Source organism: Rhipicephalus microplus, chromosome 3 (genome assembly GCF_043290135.1).
Source record: "Rhipicephalus microplus isolate Deutch F79 chromosome 3, USDA_Rmic, whole genome shotgun sequence".
NCBI lineage: Eukaryota > Metazoa > Arthropoda > Arachnida > Ixodida > Ixodidae > Rhipicephalus > Rhipicephalus microplus.
In genome coordinates, this window is record NC_134702.1 from 228451373 (window position 1) to 228476079 (window position 24707).

A 24707-nucleotide genomic window follows, 5' to 3' on the forward strand; every position below is an offset into this window, starting at 1 on the left:
CAAGTGCGAGTGAGCATCGAATCACATCGATTTCGAGGAAAGCACTCCTACGTGCGTGGTTCAACGCCTAAGTGCGTTAATCTTGGGCATATACACGGTATGTTAAAGTGACTAAGTACATACACAAGCAATCTATCTTACTATCAGTGGTACCAAGCTCGCTTTATTCGGCACGAATGACCCTGATGATTTTCGTGTTTCAGCTGCATTCTCTATCAATCTCTTGCTTCTTGTGCGTTGAATTGTTGCTAGAGTGGTAAGTTGACGGTTGTATTCCGTTTCTATATGCTGCAAATGGCGATACATGAAAGGCATTGAAAAGCAACAATACAACGATACATGAAAAGCAACGATACATGAAAAGCAACAATGAAAGGCAAAACCGAGGCCTCCCAGATAGTTTCGGCAATCGCGGAGACAAGCGGCAAAAAAAAGCCTGTTTGTGGTCGCAATCCTTTTGCGATTTACCTATGTGACATACGTGTTCACATTTTCTAGTTCAAGCAGGAACTCAGAGCTTTCAAAGCCCTACATGCGTAATGCTGCGTAATGGCGACCACTTCAGATTTTCGGTAGTCGCGGCGTGTGCGATGCTTATCGCGCACATCACCTGTTTACTATTGCACAGCGCACACCGTTTTCAAAGGCTCTGTTAAACTTCATCATGAAAGTTACGACGGTTATCCGTGGTAACGATAGGTTCCATTGTCATATCACTTTCATTATCACACTTTCTCATGAGGCCAGCTGTGGAGAACACGAATAATTCGCTTACCCAACACGTTTGCGACGGCCCGTATCCAGCGTTCTCACCGCTCTGCTTAGTAAAAGCTGGAGAAATCAGGTAAAACTGAAGTTCGTTACATCCATGGTGACTCGCAACGCAACAGTAGTGTTGACTGGGGTAGATTTTGTAGAGCGCGGAGCTGTTGCGTCTGCTTTTGTGCTTACCGTCGTTCAGGTAAGTGAATCAGCAAGCACTCTAGGGTAGTTCAGTGACGCGTGCGACTTGTGGAGAGAAACTCGTAGCTCTTTTTCTAAGTGTTCAATGCGCGAATACACCTATTATTTAGCTGAATCTTTGTATGGTACGGTGTAGTTGCACCTGGTTACGCAGAAAACTGTGCACGGGAGTCGAGCTTTGCGCTACTCATAAGTTCGTCAACAGGTAGCGCTGTGTTTCCGCAAAACTCCAGAGTCTCACTTCTATGCCTCGAACGTAGCTCATTTTCCCATTGGGACGTTCCTGGCAGCGCGCCATCTCGGAGGCCATGCCTCCTGCCACGTGTACCAACCGCCCGCCATAGGAGGCTAGTGATGTTCCGTGCAGAAAATTTTAACAGGATAGCGTTAGAGAGCTCGTGTCCCAGAAATTTCGCCGTCAGCGTCTGCACCGTTAGCTGCGAGCGAAAAATCGTCCATGAGCGAAAAATAGGGAAAGAAGCAAATAAAGTAAAGAATGAAATTTTCGGTCCCGTTGAGAATTGAACCTGGTCGTTCGCATGGCAAACAGGTACCTTACCACAACGCTACCATGCTACTTGCGGCTGCTTTGGGAAAAAAAAACACTACGTATACGCCATATAGAGGAAAGAGTCTTCTCAACGCATTTTGTTCGACAGGTGTCACGACGAAAACGAGCCCATTTGGTGACTTTTAGGTGCATTTGGGAGGCCATCAAACTACGTCAATAAAAAAAACGGGATAGTGCTGCCATCGCCGCTAAAAACACTCAAGATCTTTCAAACAGCTTTGAAAATGAATATATATATATGTCCCTTTAGCAGAAAACATATCCCCTTTTACGAGAGAGGCGTTGATCAAGGAAACAGCAAACGCTAGAGAATGTGCTGCCATCTGTGAGGCATTGTGAGACTCTTTATGGCCTCTTCACGGTCGCCTGTATCTGGCACACACACCACCGCGCGCGCCCGATTCAGGCGGCCGTGGTGGTGTGGGCGCCAGATCCAGGTGGCCATGGCCTCTCATATGGCAAGCGCACGGCGTGTATCTTGGAGGCCATGCGACTCTTGCTTTAGATCAAAATTCGGTACGTACCATTCGAGCGCTTGCGCGTGTTTTTGTGCGTGTCTGTGTGCCATCTGTCAGACATTGTGAAAAACGTATCTCGACTGCAGCAGAGCGCCGTTCTAACTTAAGGAAGTGGCCACACTGCACTGTAATTGCATTACTATAAGTGCGTCGCGCTTGCGCGCGCGTGTGTGTGTGCATGCGCGTGTGTGTGTACAACAAAACATACTAATAACTATGCTTTTAGCGGTTGAAGGACGCACTAGCGGCCGGATTTGCTATGGCGTTGAGCTGTTGAAGGTGAAGCTTAATGGTCACCCAATCTTTTCCAATTTTCGGAGAAATTTCACCTGTATTTTGGAGCCAAAGGGAAACAGGAATCTTCGGGAATCTTCGTAGATAATGCAGTAAAATTCAGGAAAAGTTAAATACTTCTATGACAACAAATAATCAGTGGTGGCAGTGTGCCTTCATCTGCTGTAATCGATTCTAGGGCGTGCATCATGCAACTGTAGCCATTGAGATTTTTCCAATATATAAACGCGGAGTGGTTACTAGTTCACTATTGGTGTTAGACTTGAAGCCCACAATGTGCAGGGTACTCACAGTATATGAATCTATAAAGTGATGCTTTTGTTTTGCGGCATTGAAGAAGCTAGTCATGATTTGAGAAGTCGCCAGTACGTGAGACAGGTGTAATTAAAATATGTATGTGCGTGGATGGTGGCGGAAATTAATACTGTATTGCAGGGAAATATTCTGGGAGATCGGTCAGCGTTTACATGGAAAAAAATCAATGAAATAGAGATTTTCACGTCTCTGAATGGGAATTCTACGGCGTAGTATGGAACATCGCTGTTTGAGACCGCTTGCCTGTGTACTACTCAGTCACGTGACTGCATCTGGGCAGCTTTTCGGAGGCAAATTTGAGAGCTTTGTCGTGTTTGCAAGAGGCGGCCGTCAGAGGCGCTCACGTACGTACCAGAGAGGCAGGGTAAACTCCGAGGATAGAGCAGCAGGTTCACGGCTCACGCTCCATGCATAAGCGTTGCCTCGATACATATCCTCTACGATGGCAGGGACGCATGTTCTGCCGCTATTGTCTGGTTGTGATCATGTGGTAACGTGGCTTCTGGTATTTTATTTAATTTTACCAATCAAGCATGTATAGCGGCCGCGCAACGTTGTGCTCTTTTGAGTCTTCACTTCCATTCTCCTTTTTTACGAGCTCTCTCACCGCTCGAGCGAAGAAGGCGGAAGCACCAGAATCCATCCCAGTTGCTGCCCTGCTTGAAGGCCTTTTGTTGTGCGAACGAGTGTTTATTCTCCACCGCCACTGTCTTGCGTGCTTGCCATATTCGTCGACGGATTGCGCGTTCCGCTATAGCACAGGGATGTCGGTGCGGTGCCTTGTGAGCGTGCCTGCCATACATGCAAAGCGTACACACTCTAAGGCAACATTACCCGAAAAAGGAGTAACGGAGCCCAATAGCCACGCGCGATGAACGGATAGACCGTTGAGGAGCAACCACAGAGGCAAGCGTGCGGCGCGAAACCACTTACTCTCGACTAGAGATGAACCGCCCGGGCATTGCAGGCAGCGCGAAAAGCGTTGTCAAGGTGACCCGCCCTCTTTCTCCACAGAACACATGTCCTTCTCTTTCTCTGCTGGCTCAGTCTTTCTCCGTGTTTTGCCGGCAGCGGTTGCGTAGCGTCGCGCTCGGGGTGCTCAACCACGGCCGCCTGGATTCAACGATCTAAGAATTACGACGTGGTGCTTGTGTGTACGCCTGGATTAGCATGGGCTGCTGCTTTAGTGTTTCGCTGCACCCATGAAGTCTGCAGCAAGCCTCGACACGTCACCATGCCGTGCTGCATATCTCTGGCTTCAAGGTAGTCATGACCGACACACGACAGCAACAGTTGGGGTGGCCAATATGGCGGTCGAGAAGTCAACAGGCCTATCAGATATATACGGCAGTCCGACTCAGGGCAGAAAATAGCGCTGGACTCTAAGGCAAGATGGTTATCCTTCTTTATTCCACTCTACTTGTCGCATGTGGGATAAGGATCGCGCTTGCCGGCAACGGGCCCAGTCGTGTTGTATATCGCACGCACAAAATGCATCGCGCAGGTCAGCTTCGGCGTCTGCAGTTCGCCTGTGCTTTGCGACTGTCTGTAAATTGGCCGCCATTGCCATCAGCCTCCCGTACGCTCGCTCATCGAGTCTCGCCCGTCTTCGCCGCCGCGATGAGCTCCGTGCTGACGATATTGGGCTGAGACCTCGTCGCTGTGTTGGGAGTCGTCGAAAACACGTTGTGGGTTCTTGTAAACAGCTTATTTGTAGTATGTCGCGCGCTGTAAGTGCACCAGCACGGGCTAGTGGGGCTTTCGCTAGCGTCGAAACTCACTTAAAATTGGTCGCCATTACAGTTGGCTTCCCCGTCAGTCGGTCGCAAGCAGCTCGGTGCAGTCCGTTGACCGCGGCGGCGGACTCGCGTTTGCGCGCTGCACTCGCTCGAGTTTACCGTCGCTTTACCGTCGATTTCTTCGGCGCTAGCTCCAAACCAGCTCGGCGCTGTTGGTGGCGGCGGCCAAGCGTACGCTCGCTCTCCTGTTCGAAGTTCGCTGGCGACAGACACTCCGCGTGCAACGCCGTGTTTAGTATCGCGTTCGCTTACTGCAGCTGAACGACGTCGCTCGCTGAGGACTCGCCGACTTGTTAGCGGCACGGAGGTTCGCGGAGTTGTGGCTGCGGCCGCCGCTCTTAAGCTGTTGCGCTACGGGGATCGAAATCAATCTTTGACGATGTGTGACATCACGGTGAAATTATTAGGATGTCATACATCACGTATGTTTTCATTTCACCTTGCACGTATTTCTCATATGCATTTGTATTTATCCGCTGTGACGTGTGACTCACTTTTTTACATACTTATTGTGCAGCCGTGGGCACACACCGTGCTGAAGACTGTGTGCGCTGGCATCTGCGATGCCAGTCATCCATCTTTTTTGTCAGAGCAGCTTCAGAAGAACTGTGCGAGATGTCAAGGTAAAGTTATTTGTGTGTCATACTTTACACGCACGTTTTTATACACTCTAAGCCAAAAATGGCCAAAATGGGAGCAACGGCTGTTTTTACTCCTTCAGACCGACTGTTACTCTCCGAAAAGACCAAGCGGAACAAGATGGCCGACTTGTTCGAGAATGGGGGAGCAACTGTATTCATCTTATGGCGAATTCCATTGGGAGAGCAGGTGCACTCAAAAGCACGCTCAAAGTGCTCTCTTCCGAGGCGGCGTGTTTCAGTGGTCGAACAGGAGTAGGAGCACTGTCATCCATTGGTAGAGCGAGAGCGCTTTTGCTGCGCCGAGAGCAGCCAGGAGCAGTTCTGTCTGCTCCCTCTTAAAAAGCGGAGTGAGTGGAAAACGCAGGAAACCACGTGTTTGGAACGTCATGTCCGGACATACCCTCTCAGCAATCCTCCTCACTTGTTTACATTTTGCGGCGTCGTGTCGGGCGGTTATGGCGGCAGCGAAGCGTGCGTGGTGCTCGGGCTCGAACGATTTTAACGTCGTAGCGGCAGATTCTGGCAGTGAACGTCCACCTTGCCTGCCTTCAGATTCACGGATGGCGGAGGCAGCAAAACGTCGTCGTCTTGCCGAAGTATTTGACGAGCTAGACGATGTCAGCAGCGATAGCTGCTGGAGCTCTACGTCCGAGTCGAGTTCAAGCAGCAGCGACGATGACGACGAAGTGTATGCAGCAGCGTTTCAGCAGCTCTTTTCTCTGCCAGAGCGAAGGCCGAAAGTGGAAGCATATGTTACAAAGACGGTGGCTAGCTACTCCGACGAGGAGGTGAGTCATTCGGCTTCTGTTTTAATTAGGTTGCTTAAAGGCCTGTTTTCTTCCAGTTCAAAAGAAATTTCCGCGTCACGCGGCCGGTCGTGGACTTCTTGGCAGCAGAATTCGCCAAGTCACCGCACTGCCCTCAGAACAGTGATCATGGTGGCCTGCCTGCCAAGTCGGCTGAAGAACACATTCTCTCCTTTCTTTGGTGAGTGTCCGTACGTTTAGGAATGCCGCTGTCATCAGGTCACTGCATAATCCGTTTTATAGTGGGTTAGAGGCATATGAAATATTGCAAATAAATGTACCTAATTCGCAGCATGTCATTGGACCACCTTGCTTTAAACTTGTTAAATGCTACTAGCGAGTGTCGAACGTAATAGAGTTATAGTATTTTGTGAAATGCTTTCGTAGTTTGTACACCTACACACTGAGCTTCACAAAATTCTCGTTACTAGAATCAGTGGCAAAGCATAATTCATGATGCATCATTACAAACAACCATGAAAACTTTTGCTCACGAAGCATTTCAAATCGGCTGTGTCAGCAGGTTCACAGTGAGCTTCATCTCCACACTTATAAATGTAATGCGCGAATTAAAATTAGAATTTGTTATTTAGATAGTGCTTCTACTAATCAAATATTTTGAGTTTCTAAGGTGTCACCCAAAAAGGTGGAATCGTGTTTTCTGACTTCAGTTGTCTTGCTAATTTGCTTCATTGACAGCGACAGCATTGTTAACACCATTATTCAGTCATTGACAGCAACAGCAAGCTTAATTCCATTATTTAATTAGAGTATCCTCTCCTTTTCAGGTATGCAGCCAACAAAGCATGCATTAGAGATGTCGCTGGCCGCTTTGAAGTCGCAGAAAGCACTCACCACAGAATGATGGGCCGAGTAACTGCATTCCTGCTCGACATAGCACCGAATGTAATCAAGTTCCCCAGTGACCTGCAGAAGCTTGCTGTGGATTTTGAGAAGGTAACTATGCTTTTGTAAACATGCTATTTAAGGTATAAACTACAGTTTTTTTCACACCAATGTCATACAGCTCTACACAACTCAAGGGACCAGACTAAGAGGAATTACACCTACTCAAACCACAATAAGGACTGAAAGCAACTGATATGCAGGATCAGAACTGCAAATGAACAGAAAATGTAAAAATGCAAGAGATATGAAAGAGCACCACACAGTCAAGCCTCCTTCATGTGTATTACAAATGCTGTCAGCAATCGGACATTTTTCTTGAGTAGTTTTGACCATGTGATGCTGTTTCATATCTCTTCTATTTTCCCATCTTCTGCTTAGTGATGTACATCTAGTACTTGTCCTGCATGTACAGTGAATAAACCTAGAGTTCAGTTACTTGTGCACTCTGTATGTACTCTGTATGTGTCATTAATTCCCCTTCGTGCGGTCCCATGTGTTCTTTACCGCTCTACTATTACAATTAGGAATTAGTTAGTGCCAGAATGCACCTTTTAAATAAGTTATTACAATTATTTTTCCCAGATGCTTCACAATTAAATAGCCAGTTAATTTCAATCATGTGTACCGGTAGTGTATTGCACTCGCCGTTATGAGCTTCAAGTCTCCAGTTTGTTTTAAACTTTTCCGCATGTTATTGGCACCTTTCATTACCCTTAGTGCCATGCTTATTTGACTATGTGTGTGCACATTTTTTTCTCTTGCAGCTGTCGGGATTCCCAGACACAATTGGGTGTGTTGACGGAAGCTACATGCCTATCAGGTGCCCAGCCAGGAAAGTGCGATCTGTTTATATAAACCGGCACCATTACCTATCCTTGACACTTCAAGGTGTTTGTGACAACAAGAAGAGGTTTCTTGATGCCAGCACTGGCTACCCAAGCAAAATTCATGACGCACGCATTTTCCGTCGGTCCAGGATTTCAAGTGTTTTGCCACAACTGTGCTCTAGCAAGTACCATATAGTGGGGGATGCTGCATATCCTTTCCGGGAGTACCTGATGACACCAATTCGAGACTATGGGAATCTTGACAGCATCAAAAAAACCTTCAATGCAAGACTCTCCGGGACAAGGGTGCTTATTGAAAATACTTTTGGCGATTTAAAAAATCGTTTCAGACAACTGCACAGGTTGGATATGTGGACAGTGGATAACATGTCCAAGTTTATCATTTCATGCTGTGTGCTTCACAACCTCTGCATTGATTGTGGAGATTTGCCAGAGAACCTGTCACGAGACCTGTCACTTACCTCACAAACAACAAATGTAGACTCAAGCTCTTCTGCAGTTCAAGTAAGCAGCAGTAGTGTAGCCCAACAGGATAGCCTATTACGTGGCTTGGCTAGCATCAAGAGAGATCACTTGATGATAAAAATGGGGTTGCAGAACCAGCAGCCATGAAACAAGGAATTCCTTTACGTGTTATGCAGTTGTGAGCAAATATATGCTTACCAAAGGCCCACCTGAAAAGCTGAACTCGTTAAAACACCTTCAAGGTTGGGAAAAATTGTCCTTACCACACACCTGTTGGCCCATTTGCATTTTCTCAAGGTAGTGTATTGTGCCAAACTAGAAAATAAAAGACATTGAAACTAAGTAATCGCTTTGGGTAGTACGTTTATTTATTTAAAACTACCACTTTATTTTGGAAGTCCAAAGGCCTGACGGAGAATCTCCATTTTTTCTTCATGCATTTTGCGCCGCTCTTCACGAAGCACCTGTCGCTCGGCCTGCCTTTCAGCTCTTCGATTTTCTTTTTCTTGACGTCTGGCCGCCTTTTGAGCCTCCTTTTCTTCTTGCAGTGCCCTCATTTCAGTAAAAAACAACTGCATGTGTGCCAGGCGTGCAGTTCCTACCCGTGGCTTCGTGTCGGGATTTGAGGACTGCGTCTTATTTTCCTCAGTGGTGTTGGCAGGTGACAACACGGCCGGAGATTCGGGCGAGGCTTTGAATGTAGCCCCTGAGGCGTCTCGCTCTACCTCCGGTTCAATGCTGTCATCAATGCTTTCAATTTTTTTCACCTCGTCGTCAAAAGGCACAGGGGTGGGTGAAGCACCAGACCTTTTGTTATGGTCGGAAGACGCCTTCCGACGCCTAATTACTGTTTTGTACCTATTTTCACACTGTTCTGGGGTTTTGGCTATGCCAAGCACAGCCTCGATGTCCATCGATATTTGTTTAAAGGCTTGCTTCCTGTTTTTGAATTTTTTAAATGGGCCAATCTGAGGGAAATATTTGAGGTAGTACTCTAGGAGCAGCCTTGTTTGCCCCTCTGTCCATTCAGCAGCTAGAATAAGAAAGAACCAACACATAAATGGTTTATTGGGAAACTGTCGGTCATTGTGCAGGCATTACTTATAATTGAATAATTTAACACACAGCACGGTCACTTGAGCTTAATTATCAATCAGCAAGCATTAATCAACAAAACAAGCATTTGCGCAGACTAGCAAACATACATAAGTGATAAGTTCTGGTATTGTGCATGTAAATGCAATATGCAAATTGTGCCAGTCTTCCAGTAATTGTAGTGGTCTGCTTTCCATGCTCTCTTTTTTTTTTGTCATTTAAGGATCACTCCTACAAGTACACTTTTACACGCTCTGATGCATGCTTGTTAGATTTACCCAAGAACACTTGCTGAGGCAATTGTAGACACTCAGTGTTAATATACTTGCCTCCACCTCCTCTCCTGGAGCCTGATGGCTTGCTTTGAGCACCAGTCTCCCCGTCAGCTGATCTTGATGCAGTGGGAGCTGGCAGGTGCAGAGTATCTGTGCCATCTAAAAAATATAAATGAGCAGTAAATGTAGTGCCTCGCAATAATGTTAATACTAATACTTACCACCTCCTGTTTCAACGCATGGCAATCTGAGCTCCATGCGCATTTCTTCGCTCCCTCGCCTTGGCACATCGCCAGCCATATTTGTACGCAGAACTGCATCTGTTTTCACACAATGATGGAAATGTAATCAAATCAGTTATATAATGAAAATGGTTTCTCAAGTAGTCAGCTACATTATGCAAACTCGGATGCCTTACACTCGAAGGTAAGCGGATTAGAGCAAGCAAAAAACAAATTCTAAAAAAGTCAATTCATCATGTTACAGGGCTGCATGAAACACTGCACAAATCACTGATAATTAAAAAAAAATATCGCTTATCATACGTAGCATCTCGACCCTGCGATAAGAAATCGTGCTTCCGAGGAGATGTATGGCTTCACCGTATCACGTGGGATGCTGATCTGCCGTCTGGAGACATTAGCCACTTAAAAATCAGAAATAAAAATAAATTGTTACTGCGTGCAATACTTAGCTGCACCCACGTGACACTTGCTACACGCCACTTCGCAGTTACTTTTCTTAAAACGCTGCGAATCATTCTGTTGCTGATGGAGGGGTCTGCAATGTAAGTTTGTTTTGAATTAAGGATTAATTACTCATGCAAGGAAACTTGGCAACAGGATAGTGTACTGCAGTACTTCTAGAATTGTTTACGTTTTGTTAACTGCTGATGACAGCAGCAGCTGGTAACTGCATGAACAGTCTGATAAAGCTGTCATATCCACGGTGTTTTTCTGATATGATAAAGAATAGTGGGCTTAGGTCCACGCGCGCAAGAATGCATTGCATGCTGCATGCGCGACAAGTGCGCTGAAACAAATAAAAAGCAATCAAATTCACTTTACCTTCCGTACTAGATGGTGCCTGGTGTTGAATTAAAGACAGTAGGATGCGCTGAGCTTCCGAGTCCATCATGTAGTAGTATACGAAGCAGCAGCTTTGCAGGATAGCGCGCAAGCGAGTGCGCTGTACCAACCACTGCCACACGTGCTTTCCTTGCCCGTCCGGATCAGACCGCACGTGTTTTGCAGCAGAGGACGCTGGGATGCACAACCTTTCTCCTCACTCGCCTTTTTATTCCCTCACACCTGCTCTGCGGAGGTGTGCCGCATTCCAGTGGCAGGTCGAGTGACGCGGCTCTCAGTGCTCTGCCCCCTACTCCTCTCTGCTCGGCACCCTTACTCCTGTTCTCTCAATGGAATTCGCCATTAAGTTTGTAAGGGAGCAAGGGAAGGAGGAACCGCTGTAAATGCTCTCGTCACGCAAGGGTTACTCCCCGGCAGGACACCGCACACAAATATGCATGACGCCCACATTGATATTTATGGGCCAGATTATTGTTTGTTCTGTGTGCCAAACGTCACCAAGCCAAAACAGTGATTTATTTTAGCATCCGTAGATAATAAGATAGCAGCGCTGGCTGAACACAGAAGGCCTGAGAATACAGTACGGCAAATACCTTACACACGCAGCAGCAGAATGGAGAGTTGGCACGTCAAAGCAGACCGAATGCCGAAACACGTGCAAAACAACGATAAAAAAAGCCTAGACACGCCGTTCGTCCGCGAAGTAAGGGCGTCAAAGTCGATCAAGCCCCGAAACACGTGCATAAGGAGCCCCCCCCCCCCCCACCCCCGCCCAGATATATCGGAGAAGAAAAAAAAAAAGCGGACCCAGACGCGCTTCTCATCAGCCATACACTTAGTAGCACGCTTCACCGTGTAGTTTGAGGGCAGAATGACAAATCTGCGCCATCTGCGCCCGCACGACAAAAGTGGCGCTGGTGTAGAAACGATGTAAGTTACAAAGTAGGTGTAGAAACGATGTAAGTTACAAAGTAAATTTTATTCAGTGTTTATGTTGACTAGCACTAAATAAAGATTACACTCAACTTTTTATATTTATTTATGAGTTTTAGTTTACCTCAGTTTTTTTTTTATAAGTGTATTAGGAGAACACACTGAAATTATTGCGCTGACGCCTGTGCTGCCACTGCTGGACGTTTTTTTTTTTTTTTTTTCGGCGCAACTAGGTCCCCGTTCGCACTACTTACTCATTTTCATATGGTCTGTGGTTGGCGAGCACATGGACGGGCGAGCTTGTGAGCTATGTTTTGATCGTGTGTGTGTGCCGCAGATTTGCGTTTCTGCTTATTCGTGATGAAGGTTAGTGTATATTTATCTTTATGGAGCGCGAAGTAGTTGTGGATTTTGCTGCTGGGTGGAACAAACACATCGTAAACACGTCTTCAGCTATCTGCAAGCCTGTTCGCTCGTCGGACAAAGGACCGAGCATGCATCAGCGTGCAGGTGAGTGGCATTTTCAGCAACATTTAATGCTCTTACAATACATTGTTGAGTGGTTGCGCTATTGAAAGAGAAATGATTTGCTCTTATTCACCGTATCCATTGCTAGCCGTATCGGACTAAATTACCTCTATTACCGCCTGCATACCCTCTTGCTTCCCCTGTCACCACTGCAGTGCCAGTGTACTTTTGCAGTTAAAAGTTCATTTCCGCAACACTACCTCGCTTGAAAAAACATTGGGGCGGGGTTGTAGCTGCATTCATACTGGCAATTTTCTACCATTGGCTTTATGTAATGTTAACGGCTGAGTGTTGGGGCCTTGGGCCGCATTTTTTAGAGATGTAAAGTGTATGTAAATCAGTAAGTGAACAAATCATTGTCGCATCACTTCACTGGCATAGCCAGGTGGTTGCACACGGAATTTTTTTAGGCCGGGCGTAGGGAGCCCAAATTGACGACCATATTCGCTTGCCCGGCCCATTCAGATAAGCGGACCCCCCCCCCCCTCCCCACACCCCAAAAAAAAAAAAAAATCTGCCCACATCACTGCGCCACTTGCTTCACCGCTGCGCTGAACGTACTATTTTATAAGCGCACTATCAAGCGAGCAGTTTACATATTGACAGAACAATTGGAGGAGGAATGACCCAAATCTTTCAGATTTCTTTAGTGATGTAAAACCTTAGCAAAACTGAATATTGTAAAAGACAATCATAAATGCTGTATGTTCTCGTTAGCGCTGTCATTATTCTGCATCATGAAATCTTTATGCGCTGTGAAAACTTGGCATGCCGTTGAAGTCACATATCGACGTTAATACCAATCGACGAAAATTTCGACAACCTCAATAACGCCGTTTGGGATTTGCCGCATGCACATAATTCGGCTGATTCCCACTTGGCTGTTCTTAACCTGACTTCACTGCTACCAAATGAAACAATATTTAATGCATGTCTTTAACTTTTTTTTCAGGGATATGACACAAATTTGGTTATACTGCAGATAAAGATGCTCCCAACGATGCTAAAGTACAGAAAGCAAGTGAATTTCGGTAAGTGCAGACTTTTTGTACTACTTATATGAAAGCATCGCTTTTTAGGGGCAAACTGTGCATGTGTTGGCCAGAGAATAGTTCATTATGCCACATGGTTACACTGGCACTGACAATTCGACATGGCTCCGCTGGCCCGTGTGTGTGCTCACACTGTTACCGTTAAGATAAAATGTTTATGTTTTCATTGCAGGGATTGCTGTTTGTACTAAAAAGCCAACTGCCAAGATTTGTTTACGCTGGTACTCCTAAAAGTATGCTTTTCCTATTTACATGGATTTTGGCTTGCACAAAGCATAACACTTGGGCCTAGATTCACAAAGCTGTCCATGCGCAGGCCTTCATAACAGCGTTTCTTGACTTGCCTTTACCCAGTTTTCTGCAGATGTTTCGTGGGTTTAAAAGTGCCACAGCATGTTGACCTCCCCCACTCTGAAATATTCGCGTTCAAAGTTCCGCAAGAGTGGGCTTAACTTTCTTGTGCACCTCTTTGCTAGTCCAAGATACTGAAGTGTTATGCTCTTACTAGAGGTGGCAGTGTTTCTAATGTTTGTATTTCCATCACATTGACCAAGTATGCGATCTTGGCTTGACTGGTAGCACATCCTCAACAAATGTCTTTGTGGCACATGTAGAAGGCAGTACAAAATAAATAGGCAGACATTCACACCGGGAGCTAGCTTCTAATAATGCTTTTTTTGGAAACCATGGTGTGCTTATTCCAATTTGTCTAACAAGCAGTAACCTGTTTGGCTGTGAACCAACAAGACGTTGAACTAATAAAAGCTTCACATCTTGTTGCTCTCAAATATATATGTATTGGCAAGCTATCTGTGACACTGTCAAACAAAGAATCAGAATATCTGTGCATGCCTTAAAATATATTGCTTCGTTTACATATCTCGTGGCTGTGACTCGTCAACCGAGTGAACAAATGCACCCTAGTTTTCTAAATTTAAAGCATTTTTTGAAGGTAGCACGGTCTACATTTATTTGTCTATAGTTTTGTCCAGCCGTTTGTGTCAGGTACAAAGAAATATACTGAAGATTATCATGTAGCCTCTGCAAATGGTTGCTTTCAAGCAGGCTTTGCATGCTTGGCTTGTGCTTACAGGTATTGCACAATTCAAGACGCAGCAGCGTGTGATAGAACAGTAGAATCGAGAGCAACTATGTGCACGAGCTAAATAAGTATTTTAACATGAGCGGACAGTACGTGTTGTTTGCCACACACATGACCTCATTTAGAATGCCCATTGGTGACTGGGCTCATAGAAATGTAACTCAGCTGTGTATAGGAAACAAGTTAACTGAACCTAAGGGTATCTTTAACAGCTACAAATATGCCTTGTTGAGGTGGTGCACATTTTCTTCCAGAATATTGCTGTCCGAGACATCATGTGAAGAGCGTCTACCACGTCAGCATTTATATGGCTTGCCAAGTAACGTTTGGCCGAACCTTCCTTTTTTTCACATTTCGTTTTGCAGTAGACATCCTAGAATGTAAGCGCTGCTTCAGTGTGTGTGACTCATTGTTATGAATTGATTCTGGCATGTTTAACCTCACACTTCTATTTTTTTTCTTGCAGCAATGAGATGCTTCACATATGCCTGCGGTGACGTTCTGCTGCGCTAGCCTGATGGAAACACCAGCTGCGAAACTTGAGTTCTTCAGAATTGGAGAAGTTGCCCTTCTCTCACCAATGATGACACAGACTGCCCTATGCTAGAAATTCAAGATTGTTTTTCCACGGATGACGCAGAAAACCTTTGATGTATTATGGTGTTTGTTTAGTGCTGGCTGTGGTGTGGCGAAGTCTACTTTTACGTGTGGTCACACGTCACCTCATAAAAAGAACAATAAAACATTTATTTTGATCTTGAAGACTTGGTGGCAATTCATGAGCCTGATGTTATCGCGCTTACTGAAACCTGGCTGCACAGTGGTGTTTATGATAACGAATTCACTCCACCAAATTTTTATGTTTATCGTCGTGATCGCAACTCTCGTGGTGGGGGAGTTGCCCTTCTCTTCAAGAAAAATTTGAACGTGGCCAGAATGTCTGATGCTGTAGACGTTGAAGCACTCTTCTGTAAGCTGTTTCATGAGGGCCAAAATGTGATTGTTGGTGTTGTATACCGACCACCAGCGAGTGATTTAGAAGTACTAGAGAATCTTAGAAAGTACATTGATTGCAATACAACTGATAACAATAAATTTATTTTGTGTGGTGATTTTAACCTCCCCGGCATTAACTGGAACACTCTTTCGGTTGACAGAAGCGACGCAAATAATAATGAAGCATTAATTGATATTGCATTTCAATTTGGTTTAACCCAACTAGTTAAAGACTTCACACGTGTTCACGGAACTAGTAAATCTGTGCTTGACCTTGTTTTTGTTAGTTCAAGTATTCGTGGTGATTCGAAATGTGAAATAGTTGAGGGAATTTCCGACCATAAATGTGTTTTAATAGAGTTCTCTTCATTACTGCAGAAACCCATCTTTAACGTATCTCATTTTCCTGACTTCTCAGCTGCTGATGATACGTCGATATTAGACAGACTGGAAATAGCCTACGATGAACTTTGCAGTAGTATGATCACTGAAGAGTATGACGTCAATTCATTATGGCTGAAATTCAAAAATACAATTCACGCCTGCATTCAGCTCTTTGTACCAGTCAAGTATCAAAAAATCAATTCTGCGAATCCTTGGATAACGCGTGATAGCATTCACATTAAAAGAAAACTAAACCGTGTCAGGAAACAAATTAAGAAGAACAGTAGTCAAAAACGTATCGCTGAAGTGGCAATGCTCTCTCGTGAACTTAAGAAAAAGATGAAGCAGGAACGTTTCAACTTCTATAACATTCGTTTGAGCACGCTGGTAAAGGAGGCACCAGCTAAGTTTTGGAGGACCATCACACCGAAGTCCTCAAGTACTAATACATTTAACATAGGCAATGTTTTCACACCCGATGCTGCTAAGATTTCTGATGCGTTCAACACCCACTTTGAATCCGTTATTTCCAAAGATAATGGTAGCATACCCTTATTTGACAAATTCCAGACATTACCTCCGATTGAAGATTTGGAAATAACAGAAAGTGGAATATTTAACCTCTTGCTTAATTTAGATGTGAAAAAGTCATATGGACCCGATAATATACCTAATGCATTCCTTAAACGATACGCTGAGTGGTCATCTAAGTTTTTGTTAATTATTTACCGTACATCCCTTTCGACGGGTACTTTGCCTGATGACTGGAGAATTTCCAAGATAAAACCACTGTTTAAAAATGGCGATAAGCAGCTTATTTCTAATTATCGACCTATAGCTTTAACATGCACGTGTTGTAAAATTCTCGAGCATCTTATTCATAAGCATATTACGCTTTTCTTGGAAAATTACTCAATATTAACACCAATGCAACATGGGTTCCGTCACGGCTTTTCTACTGTAACTCAACTGGTTGAAATGACACATGACTTCGCCGCAGCTATTAATGAGAGAAAACAGATAGACGTAATTTTTTTAGATTTTGCTAAAGCATTTGACAAGATTTCCCATTCTAAATTGCTCATTAAACTGAACACATTATTAAAAAACAGGAAACTGTGTAGCTGGATTAAATCGTATCTAACATCCCGGCAGCAATACGTTGTTTTTAAAGACACTCCATCAAACATGTTACCTGTTGGCTCAGGGGTTCCCCAGGGCTCCGTGCTTGGCCCGTTGTTGTTTTTGGTGTTCATAAATGATATTGTTGATAATTGCAGGGTTAAAATACGATTATATGCAGATGATTGTGCGTTGTATTCACTTATTCACACAGTTGAAGACCAAGTTAAGCTTAACACAGAAATTGAGAAACTCATGAAGTGGTGTAATTCTTGGCAAATGTGTGTAAACTATCAAAAAAGTGTGGCCATGTCGATAACAATTAAGAAGTGTCCCCTTGTTTACAATTATACAGCTGATGGAAACATCCTAAATCGAGTAACAGAGTACAAGTATCTAGGCTTGCATATATGTAGCAACCTCCACTGGGATCGACATATCGACTACATATCTAATAATGCAATGATGAAATTACATTTTTTATTTATTTATTTATTCATGTTACCCTACAGGCCCCAGAAGAGCATTGAGTAGGGGGGGTTACAGAAAAATCACAATACCATAAAGCATAAAAAGAAATTATATCGAAGAAAACAAAGAAAAATTGCACAATGGAAGGGAGAAGAACAAACACTATAAGCAAATGCAGCAAAAAAACAAAATGAAAAAAAAAATAAAGCATCGTTATACAAAATCAAGAGAACATATAAATTTGCAGTAGCTCACGAAATTTGACCGGATCTCTCACAGAAACAATTTCATCCGGAAGGCTATTCCAAACTGCGATGGCGCGTGGCAATGCAGAATTATTGAATGATTGAGTGTTGCCAAAGATGCGTCTGAAACTGAGATGATTATGAAGTCGACTAGATGTACGCGAAGGAATGTCAAGCGATAGACGACTGGTCCACGAGTTGTAGTAGTACTTATGGAGGAGGCATAGACGGGCGACAGAGCGGCGGGAATCCAAGTTAGTAAGGGCAATATCGCGTTTGATTTGGGTGATGCTGGAGTGGCGGTTATACATTGAAGTGATGAAGCGGGCTGCACGATTTTGGATGGATTCCACTTTATCTATTAGGTATTGTTGATGCGGAGACCAGATCGATGAAGCGTATTCCAGCTGAGGACGTACAAACGTTTGGTAGGCCTGCTGCCAAATGGTAGATGGGGAATGATGCAGATTCCGGCGCAAGAATCCCAGAGTTTTGTTTGCTTTCGCGCATATCTTGTCGATGTGAGTACACCAGGCAAGATTAGTACCAAGATGGACACCAAGGTATTTGTATGTAGATGAACGGGGAATTACAGCTGAACAGATAGAGTAAGAAAAGTTAAAAACCGATTTCTTACGGGTGAAAGAAAGTACGCAGCACTTAGATGTGTTAAGCGTCATTTGCCAACGGTCACACCACTGATTTATTAAGTCGAGGTCCTTTTGTAAATGTACGTGGTCTTCTTCAGAGTTAATAGTTCTGTACACTACGCAGTCATCCGCGAAAAGCCGAATTGAGGAAGAAATGTTACAAGGCAAATCATTAATATAAATCAGAAAAAGAAGAGGGCCTATTACACTGCCCTGGGGCACACCTGATGAAACAAATGAAGTAGACGAGCTGAAGTTATTGACAGATGTAAACTGCTGTCGATTTGACAAAAAATTTCTAAGCCAAGATACTGTTGATGAGTCGAGTTTAAGTGCAGACAGCTTAGCTATTAGGCGACAATGGGCAACTCTGTCAAATGCTTTCGCATAGTCTAAAAAGATGCAGTCAACAGTTTTATTACTATTCATGCCGTTATGTAAATCCGACGTAAATTCTAATAGCTGAGTATCACAAGATAACGCTTTCCGAAAACCATGCTGATTTAGAAAGAAGAAGTTATTTGACTCAAGATGGCTGTATATATGAGAGGTGATGATGTGTTCAAGCAGCTTGCAACAGATGCATGTTAGCGAAATGGGGCGGTAGTTACCGGGTGTGTGTTTGTTATCATCCTTGAATATCGGAATAACCTTTGCTATCTTCCAGTCAGTGGGAAGTTGACCAGAAGATAAGGACTGTTGAAAAATGTGGCATAAAATTTGACTGGAGGAAGCGGATGTGTTTTTAAGTACCTTGGAATTAATATTGTCAACACCACACGATGTAGACAGCTTTAGACCGTGTATAAGTTTAGATATGCCTTCAACAGTAACAATGATAGGAGACATGAAGCAGTACTCACGATCGGGAACACAGGGAACCGAAGAAAAGTCTTCATTAGTAAAAACCGAGCAAAAAAACGAATTGAAGGTTGAAGCACACTCATATGCAGAGACAGGAACATTATCGGCGTTATGTAATGTAACAATGTCTCTGCCACGGTCAGGCGAAATGGCACGCCAAAACTTTGAGACGTTCTCTTCGCTATTCATCATACGACACTAAAATTCTGGCGTACAAATCTCTTATCCAACCCATTTTGGATTATGGAAACATTATCTGGGATCCTTACACCAATGTCAATATCCATAAACTAGATAGAATCCAAAACAAGGCTGTCCGATTTATTTTCAAGAAATACGGCCCAACATCAGTCTCGGAATTAGTTGCCAAAGCGGGATTCAAACGGACTTCAGAAAGAAATAGAATTTCTCGTTTGTTGTTCTTCTTTAGGATAGTTAATGGTCGAATAAATAGTAACACAGGTGAATACTTAAAGTTCTCTTCCGGTTACTCTACCAGACAACGTCATAAACACACTGTCGTTCCTTTCCAGCCCAATAATAATACTTTCAAGTATTCCTTTTTTCCGCGCACTGCCAAAGAATGGAATGAGCTTGACAGCAAAATTATTGAAACAGACAGTATCGAGGCATTTGAAAAATTTATATCTGACTAGTGTTTTTTTTTCTTCGTGAAACATTTTTTATGTTCTTTGAAGTGCTTTGTTCTGTGTTGACTGCAGTATTGTACTGTTGATTTTGTTGTACTATGTACACCCACTCTGCTATGGCCCCAAGTTGGGGCTAGCAGTATTGCTAAATAAATAAATAAATAAATTTTCCTTTCAATATTGTCCACTTTTTGTGTTAGAAGCACCCAAGCAGTGCTCTTCCAAGGAGCTCTCGCCATGTGTTAAGCGTGTGACAAGCATACTCGAGATATATACTCATTTCCCCAAGGAGTAACTGGAAGCATGTGCAGTTGGTTTTCAGAGAGTAACTGCAAACACGTGGGAGGAACGGTAAAGAGTAACTGTTGCTCTTAGAAGAACAACTGGTGGGAGTAAGGGTTGGTCGGCAGGGAGCAACTGGTGGGAGTAACTGTTGGTCTGCAGGGAGGAACTTGAGGGAGTAACTGTTCATCCCCCGAAGGAGAAACTTCACTTTCAAAACTTCACTTTTCAAACTGAAAGGAGAGCAGCGGTTCCTCCGTCTGCAGTTACTCCTTTTAGGAGAGTAATGGGAGTGACAATGCAATTGCTCCCTGAAAGGAGCAACCCCTATACCCCTGTTGCTCCGTTTTGGCTTAGAGTGTATTAACGTGCACGTACATGTCATATGCGTGCATTTTCATCTTCTGTCACGTATGTCTATCTATTGTTTATATATTATTGAATTTGTAGCCTTGGGAACACAACAGGCAGAAGGCTGCGTGCGCTGGCGTCTGCAATGTCTGTCATCTATCGCTTCCGTCGGAGAAGCTCCCTAAGGAGTGAACAAGATGTGACAACAGGACTGGACTTGTACTCTTCACCATGAATTCACTTAAAATAATCGAGAAACTTCATGTGTATGTAGAAAAATAAAAGATTTTGATGTCTCACTATTGTCGTTCGTTGTTACCGTGACTGCGAAAGCAGTTACACATAGGTGGCTAACTACTTTTTCACGTGTTTTTTTCTGCGGAATTTGTGGCCCACCGCGCAGAAAAACAGGCGAAAGAAGTATTAGGCCTGGCGGAAAATAAACGAAAAACAATGTTTGAACTGGGGACAAAAAGTTCATCCGATAGGAGTATTGAGTGGATCAACCGTTCGTCCGGCAAGGTGCAACTTTGAGGACTAATGATTGCCCGGTAAGGTGTAAATGTAGGGATTAACAGTTGCTCTATAAGGTGCAAATATGAAGACTAATTGTCGGTCCTTTGGGGTGAACTGTGGGACTAACGCTTACTCACCAAGGTGTATATGTGAGGACTAAATGTTAGTCTCTTGAGGGGACTAACTGATAGACCCGGTGCCACTAGTCCTTAAAGGGATTAATGATTGTGGCAGCCCAATTAGTCCCTAAAAGGACGAACCACACACCCTTTTAACACCCTTTCGCCTTAGAATGTACGTACACTTTAGAAGAGGGCACCCTGGTGGATTTGAAGGCCACCATATCTACGTGCCTCATCTTGGGAGACAAAGTGGGCCTTTCCAACAGCATATACAAGGCCAGTAGCTTCTGATTTTGCCCTTTCGTTTGCTTTTCATGCAAGCAAAATATCTTAATTACACGTAAATTGGCATTTGTTCGCAATTCGCTGCGCGCGTTTTTTTTTTCTGTTTCCTTCCTTTCTTGCTTAACAGCACACCATCGGTAGCAACATTAACTACTATGTCATTTTTTATCAATTCGTGTACACAGCTCAGTTATATTTACAGTTTGGTCATTGCATACTCTGATCGCTGGCTCATTTACGTGCACCATCGTCAATTGCTAACCGGCCAAACTCTGTCATAAGGCGTCGAGAAGCCTCGCATTTCGATGGCGGATGAATGTATCAGCCAGCTGTCCCCAACGTTCTACATTTGCGTGAAAACGTCGCCGTGCGATACCGGCATCTTTTTTCTTTTTCCTAAATGAGAACCATACACCACTGCTCGAAGCACAAATGCACTGTTTTTACGCTCAGCTAACTTCTCGTTTATATTAAAACAATAAAATAACTCACTGTAAAAACTGATATGATAATGATATTTGCAACGTCAATCAGTAGACAGACTTTACGGCTAGTGCCTCAGTGGATTGCATATTCTTTGTGCAGGTTAGATGGACTCTAATTCGAACCTTTATCAATGTTTCATCATCATTATCATCATCATCATCTACATCATCAGCCTGACTACGTCCACTGCCGCACAAAGGCCCCTCCCATTTTTTGCCAGTTAACCCGGTCCTGTGCTTCCCGCTGCCAATTTATACACGCAAACTTTTTAATCTCATCTGCCCACCTAACCTTCTGTCTCCCCCTGACCCTCTTTCCTTCTCTGGGAATGCAGTTAGTTCCCCTAATGACCAGCGGTTGTCCTGTCTACGCTCTACATGCCCGGCCTATGTCCATTTCCTCTTTTTGATTTCAACTATCATATCCTTAACCCCTGTTTGTTCCCCAATCCACTCTGCTCTCTTCTTGTCTCTTAAGGTTGCCCCTACCATTTTTCTTTCCATTGCTCGCTGCGTCGTCCTCAATTTAAGCTGAACCCTCTTTGTAAGTCTCCAGGTTTGTGCTCCGTAGCAAAGTACCGGCAAGATACAGGTGCTATATACCTTCCTTTTGAGGGATAGTGGCAATCTACCTGTAATGGTTTGAGAGAGCTTGCCAAATGTGCTCCACCCCATTCTTGTTTTTCTAGTTACTTCAACCTCGGGGTTCGGCTCCACGGTTATTACCTGCCCTAAGTAGACATAGTCAACTTTATCAATGTTTAGCAGCGTACAAGAAGCTTGGAATAGTAAGACTACTGACTGAATGTTTAGGTACTGCTTGTGTTATTTACAGATTTTTGAACCGAACTTTGACGAATATGTGGATCGTGCACCAACTGGCGGCATATTCGACTTAGCACGAGTGATGGTGCTCTCCGAAAACAGCAAAATGCCAGCAGAAGCAAATCACCTTTCACCTGAAATGGTAATCAACTGCAATCCTTGTAAGTAAAACTTTCCTTAGTGTCGGTTATGTGCTACATGTTTGCTATGCATTACATATATACCCGCATATTGTGCGCCCGAGTATCTGTGTATTTGTGTGTGTGCACCCGTGCATGTGTTCGTGTGGAATCGCACCTGTGTGTACACCCGTGCAAGTGCGCGCTTGTGTGTGTGGGGGGGGGGGGGGGGTCATGCGTGCATGAGCGTGCCTGCGGGTACGCCCGTGCATGCCTGCATGAGTGACGCGCGTATGTATGTGCGCTCGTGCATGGGTCATCCTACGTCGAACGTTCCTGCCATTTTGGCGTCCATCTGAAGTGTATTGGAAAAAAATCGTTCTGACTGACTGCAACGAAAAAAGTTAACTAGAGTTAATAAAAAAAGTTAATAGAGAAAATTCTTTTTGTCACGTGCCTGATTTTTGAACTTTCTCAGATGTCATGTGAATGTTGTTTGTGGAAAGATCTTATTTTATAAGTACCGCTCCTTAGTAATATTAGTGCACCTTTACTGCCACATATGCCTCCAAGAACTTAGCCAAAATGTGCTATGTTTGCATTTTTTTCTATTGCAATAGTGCACAATATATGAACATCTGAGCAGTGCATACGTACTCTACAGAAGGTAAATTTTGAGGGGGAAGTATTTTTAGACCTTTCAAGCTGCTGAACATCACGATAAAAAATCACAAATTTCACAAAATAGTCATTTTGTCTATATTAAGACCGAAATTGCACCATGTGATGTTCCAATTAAAATCTTCTTTATACCTAAATCAAAAGAAAATAAGCAGTTCATTTTATATGGCGAAACTTATCATTACATTCTTTTTGGGAAGAAAATACTTTTTGAACTTTCGTATTGGCGCCTATTTTCTCATTTTGTCAAACAACAGCAGCCACCTTGAAATTCCCCATTGCCATCCATGAGAGAGTTCAAAAATATTTTTTCCTTAAAATAAAAAATGTAATGATAAAATTTGCCATATAACAATAACTCTTTATGTCCTTTCGATTAAATATAAAGGTGGGTAAGGGGACTCCTAGAGCGCACCGGCTCCGACCAACTAACACAGTAGCGCTGTCTGGAGAGCCGTACACGTGGCAAATCGGAACCACCCGAAAAGAGTTACGTATACTCTTTTTTAGGGCCGAAACTCCTTATGCCGTGGGTCATGCTTCCGCGATGTATGCAGTGGTAGTAGTAGTCATCGTTGTACTAGTAGCAGGTAGCCACCTCCACGGATGGACTAGACGAGTGGCACGTGCGCACGCTTTTGAATTGCGGAGGAAACCCGCGCAAGTAAATAATTAATAAAAAGATAGGTGTTTCTCAAGAAATAAACTACAGACACGATTGTCAGTTACCTAATATCCCATAAAATTTACCTCGAATTGAATGCTTACCAAAAACAGTAGCAGAAACGCGCATTTTGAGCACTATCTACACGGGAAAAATGCCACGTTAAACTCGCTGGGCGTAACCTCCTCGGTTTTAGCAAGGTTTAGCGAGATTTTGTCACCATGGCCATAATTTAGCCACTGTGAAAGGCGGGAACTAGACACAAAGTGCAGGCCGTGAAGCAGTGCGCGCGTGCCGCTTCTTTAGTTCGGCCGTGCCACCTCTCTTTTAGTACTTCGAATGCCCGCTAGATGGCGCTACTTCTGTATATTGAAAAATAATTATTGGTTAAGAAGAAGATGAAGGAAGCTGGGACCGATATGTGGATAACTGGCATAATTAAGAAGTCCGCACTAGAGATCTAGCTATCAAACTTTTAAGCAGGAAATTGCCAGGGAAAGCATCTATGATAGTACTCGGGGTAGTTATCCACTGTTCGAGGTGAGGACGGGAGTATGGCGAACCAAGACGTAACGGACGCCTGGATGGATGCATGAATAGATGCATGAACGGACGTACAGATGGACGCGTGGATGGACGCGCGATCGACCAATGGACGATCACACGGGTGGTCGTACAGATAGATGGGACGGACCGAAGGAAGAACAAATGACCCGAAGCGCGGATGGACTTACGCACACTTCGCCCCACTCTTCATCATGCACTCGTAAATTTTGCTGTGAATTTTTTGAAG

The 24707-nt window shown here is 44.0% G+C and overlaps 3 protein-coding genes and 1 long non-coding RNA gene across 4 annotated transcripts in view; 2 read left to right on the plus strand and 2 right to left on the minus strand.

Annotated features, from left to right (window-relative positions):
- The window catches only part of LOC142803518 (uncharacterized), a 56151-nt gene that overhangs the window by 17718 nt on the left and 13726 nt on the right, over positions 1 to 24707 (minus strand). The window lies entirely within an intron of this gene.
- Positions 5349 to 8471, plus strand: LOC119171638 (putative nuclease HARBI1). The gene is made up of 4 exons (XM_037422428.2): positions 5349 to 5889; positions 5946 to 6088; positions 6696 to 6864; positions 7581 to 8471. Exons 1-4 carry the CDS (start codon positions 5488 to 5490, stop codon positions 8274 to 8276), a joined length of 1410 nt encoding a protein of 469 aa, XP_037278325.1. The 5' UTR covers positions 5349 to 5487; the 3' UTR covers positions 8277 to 8471.
- Positions 8476 to 10785, minus strand: LOC142804152 (uncharacterized). Its single transcript, XM_075890766.1, has 4 exons — positions 10567 to 10785; positions 9721 to 9819; positions 9554 to 9658; positions 8476 to 9162 (listed from the first exon to the last, which is right to left on the minus strand). Exons 1-4 carry the CDS (start codon positions 10634 to 10636, stop codon positions 8516 to 8518), a joined length of 921 nt encoding a protein of 306 aa, XP_075746881.1. The 5' UTR covers positions 10637 to 10785; the 3' UTR covers positions 8476 to 8515.
- LOC142804153 (uncharacterized) lies at positions 11734 to 14676 on the plus strand. Its single transcript, XR_012894477.1, has 3 exons — positions 11734 to 12030; positions 13001 to 13079; positions 13273 to 14676. It is a non-coding gene; the product is annotated as an uncharacterized LOC142804153 (long non-coding RNA).

Excerpts from the sequence above, each read along its gene's own strand:
- LOC119171638 (XM_037422428.2), top strand. The coding sequence starts at position 5,488 with ATGTCCGGACATACCCTCTCAGCAATCCTCCTCACTTGTTTACATTTT. Across the intron at positions 5,890-5,945 it reads CTAGCTACTCCGACGAGGAG|TTCAAAAGAAATTTCCGCGT; the intron begins GTGAGTCATTCG and ends GTTTTCTTCCAG. Across the intron at positions 6,089-6,695 it reads CACATTCTCTCCTTTCTTTG|GTATGCAGCCAACAAAGCAT; the intron begins GTGAGTGTCCGT and ends TCTCCTTTTCAG.
- LOC142804152 (XM_075890766.1), bottom strand. The coding sequence starts at position 10,636 with ATGATGGACTCGGAAGCTCAGCGCATCCTACTGTCTTTAATTCAACAC. Across the intron at positions 9,659-9,720 it reads ATGCGTTGAAACAGGAGGTG|ATGGCACAGATACTCTGCAC; the intron begins GTAAGTATTAGT and ends TATATTTTTTAG. Across the intron at positions 9,163-9,553 it reads CTCCAGGAGAGGAGGTGGAG|CTGCTGAATGGACAGAGGGG; the intron begins GCAAGTATATTA and ends TTCTTATTCTAG.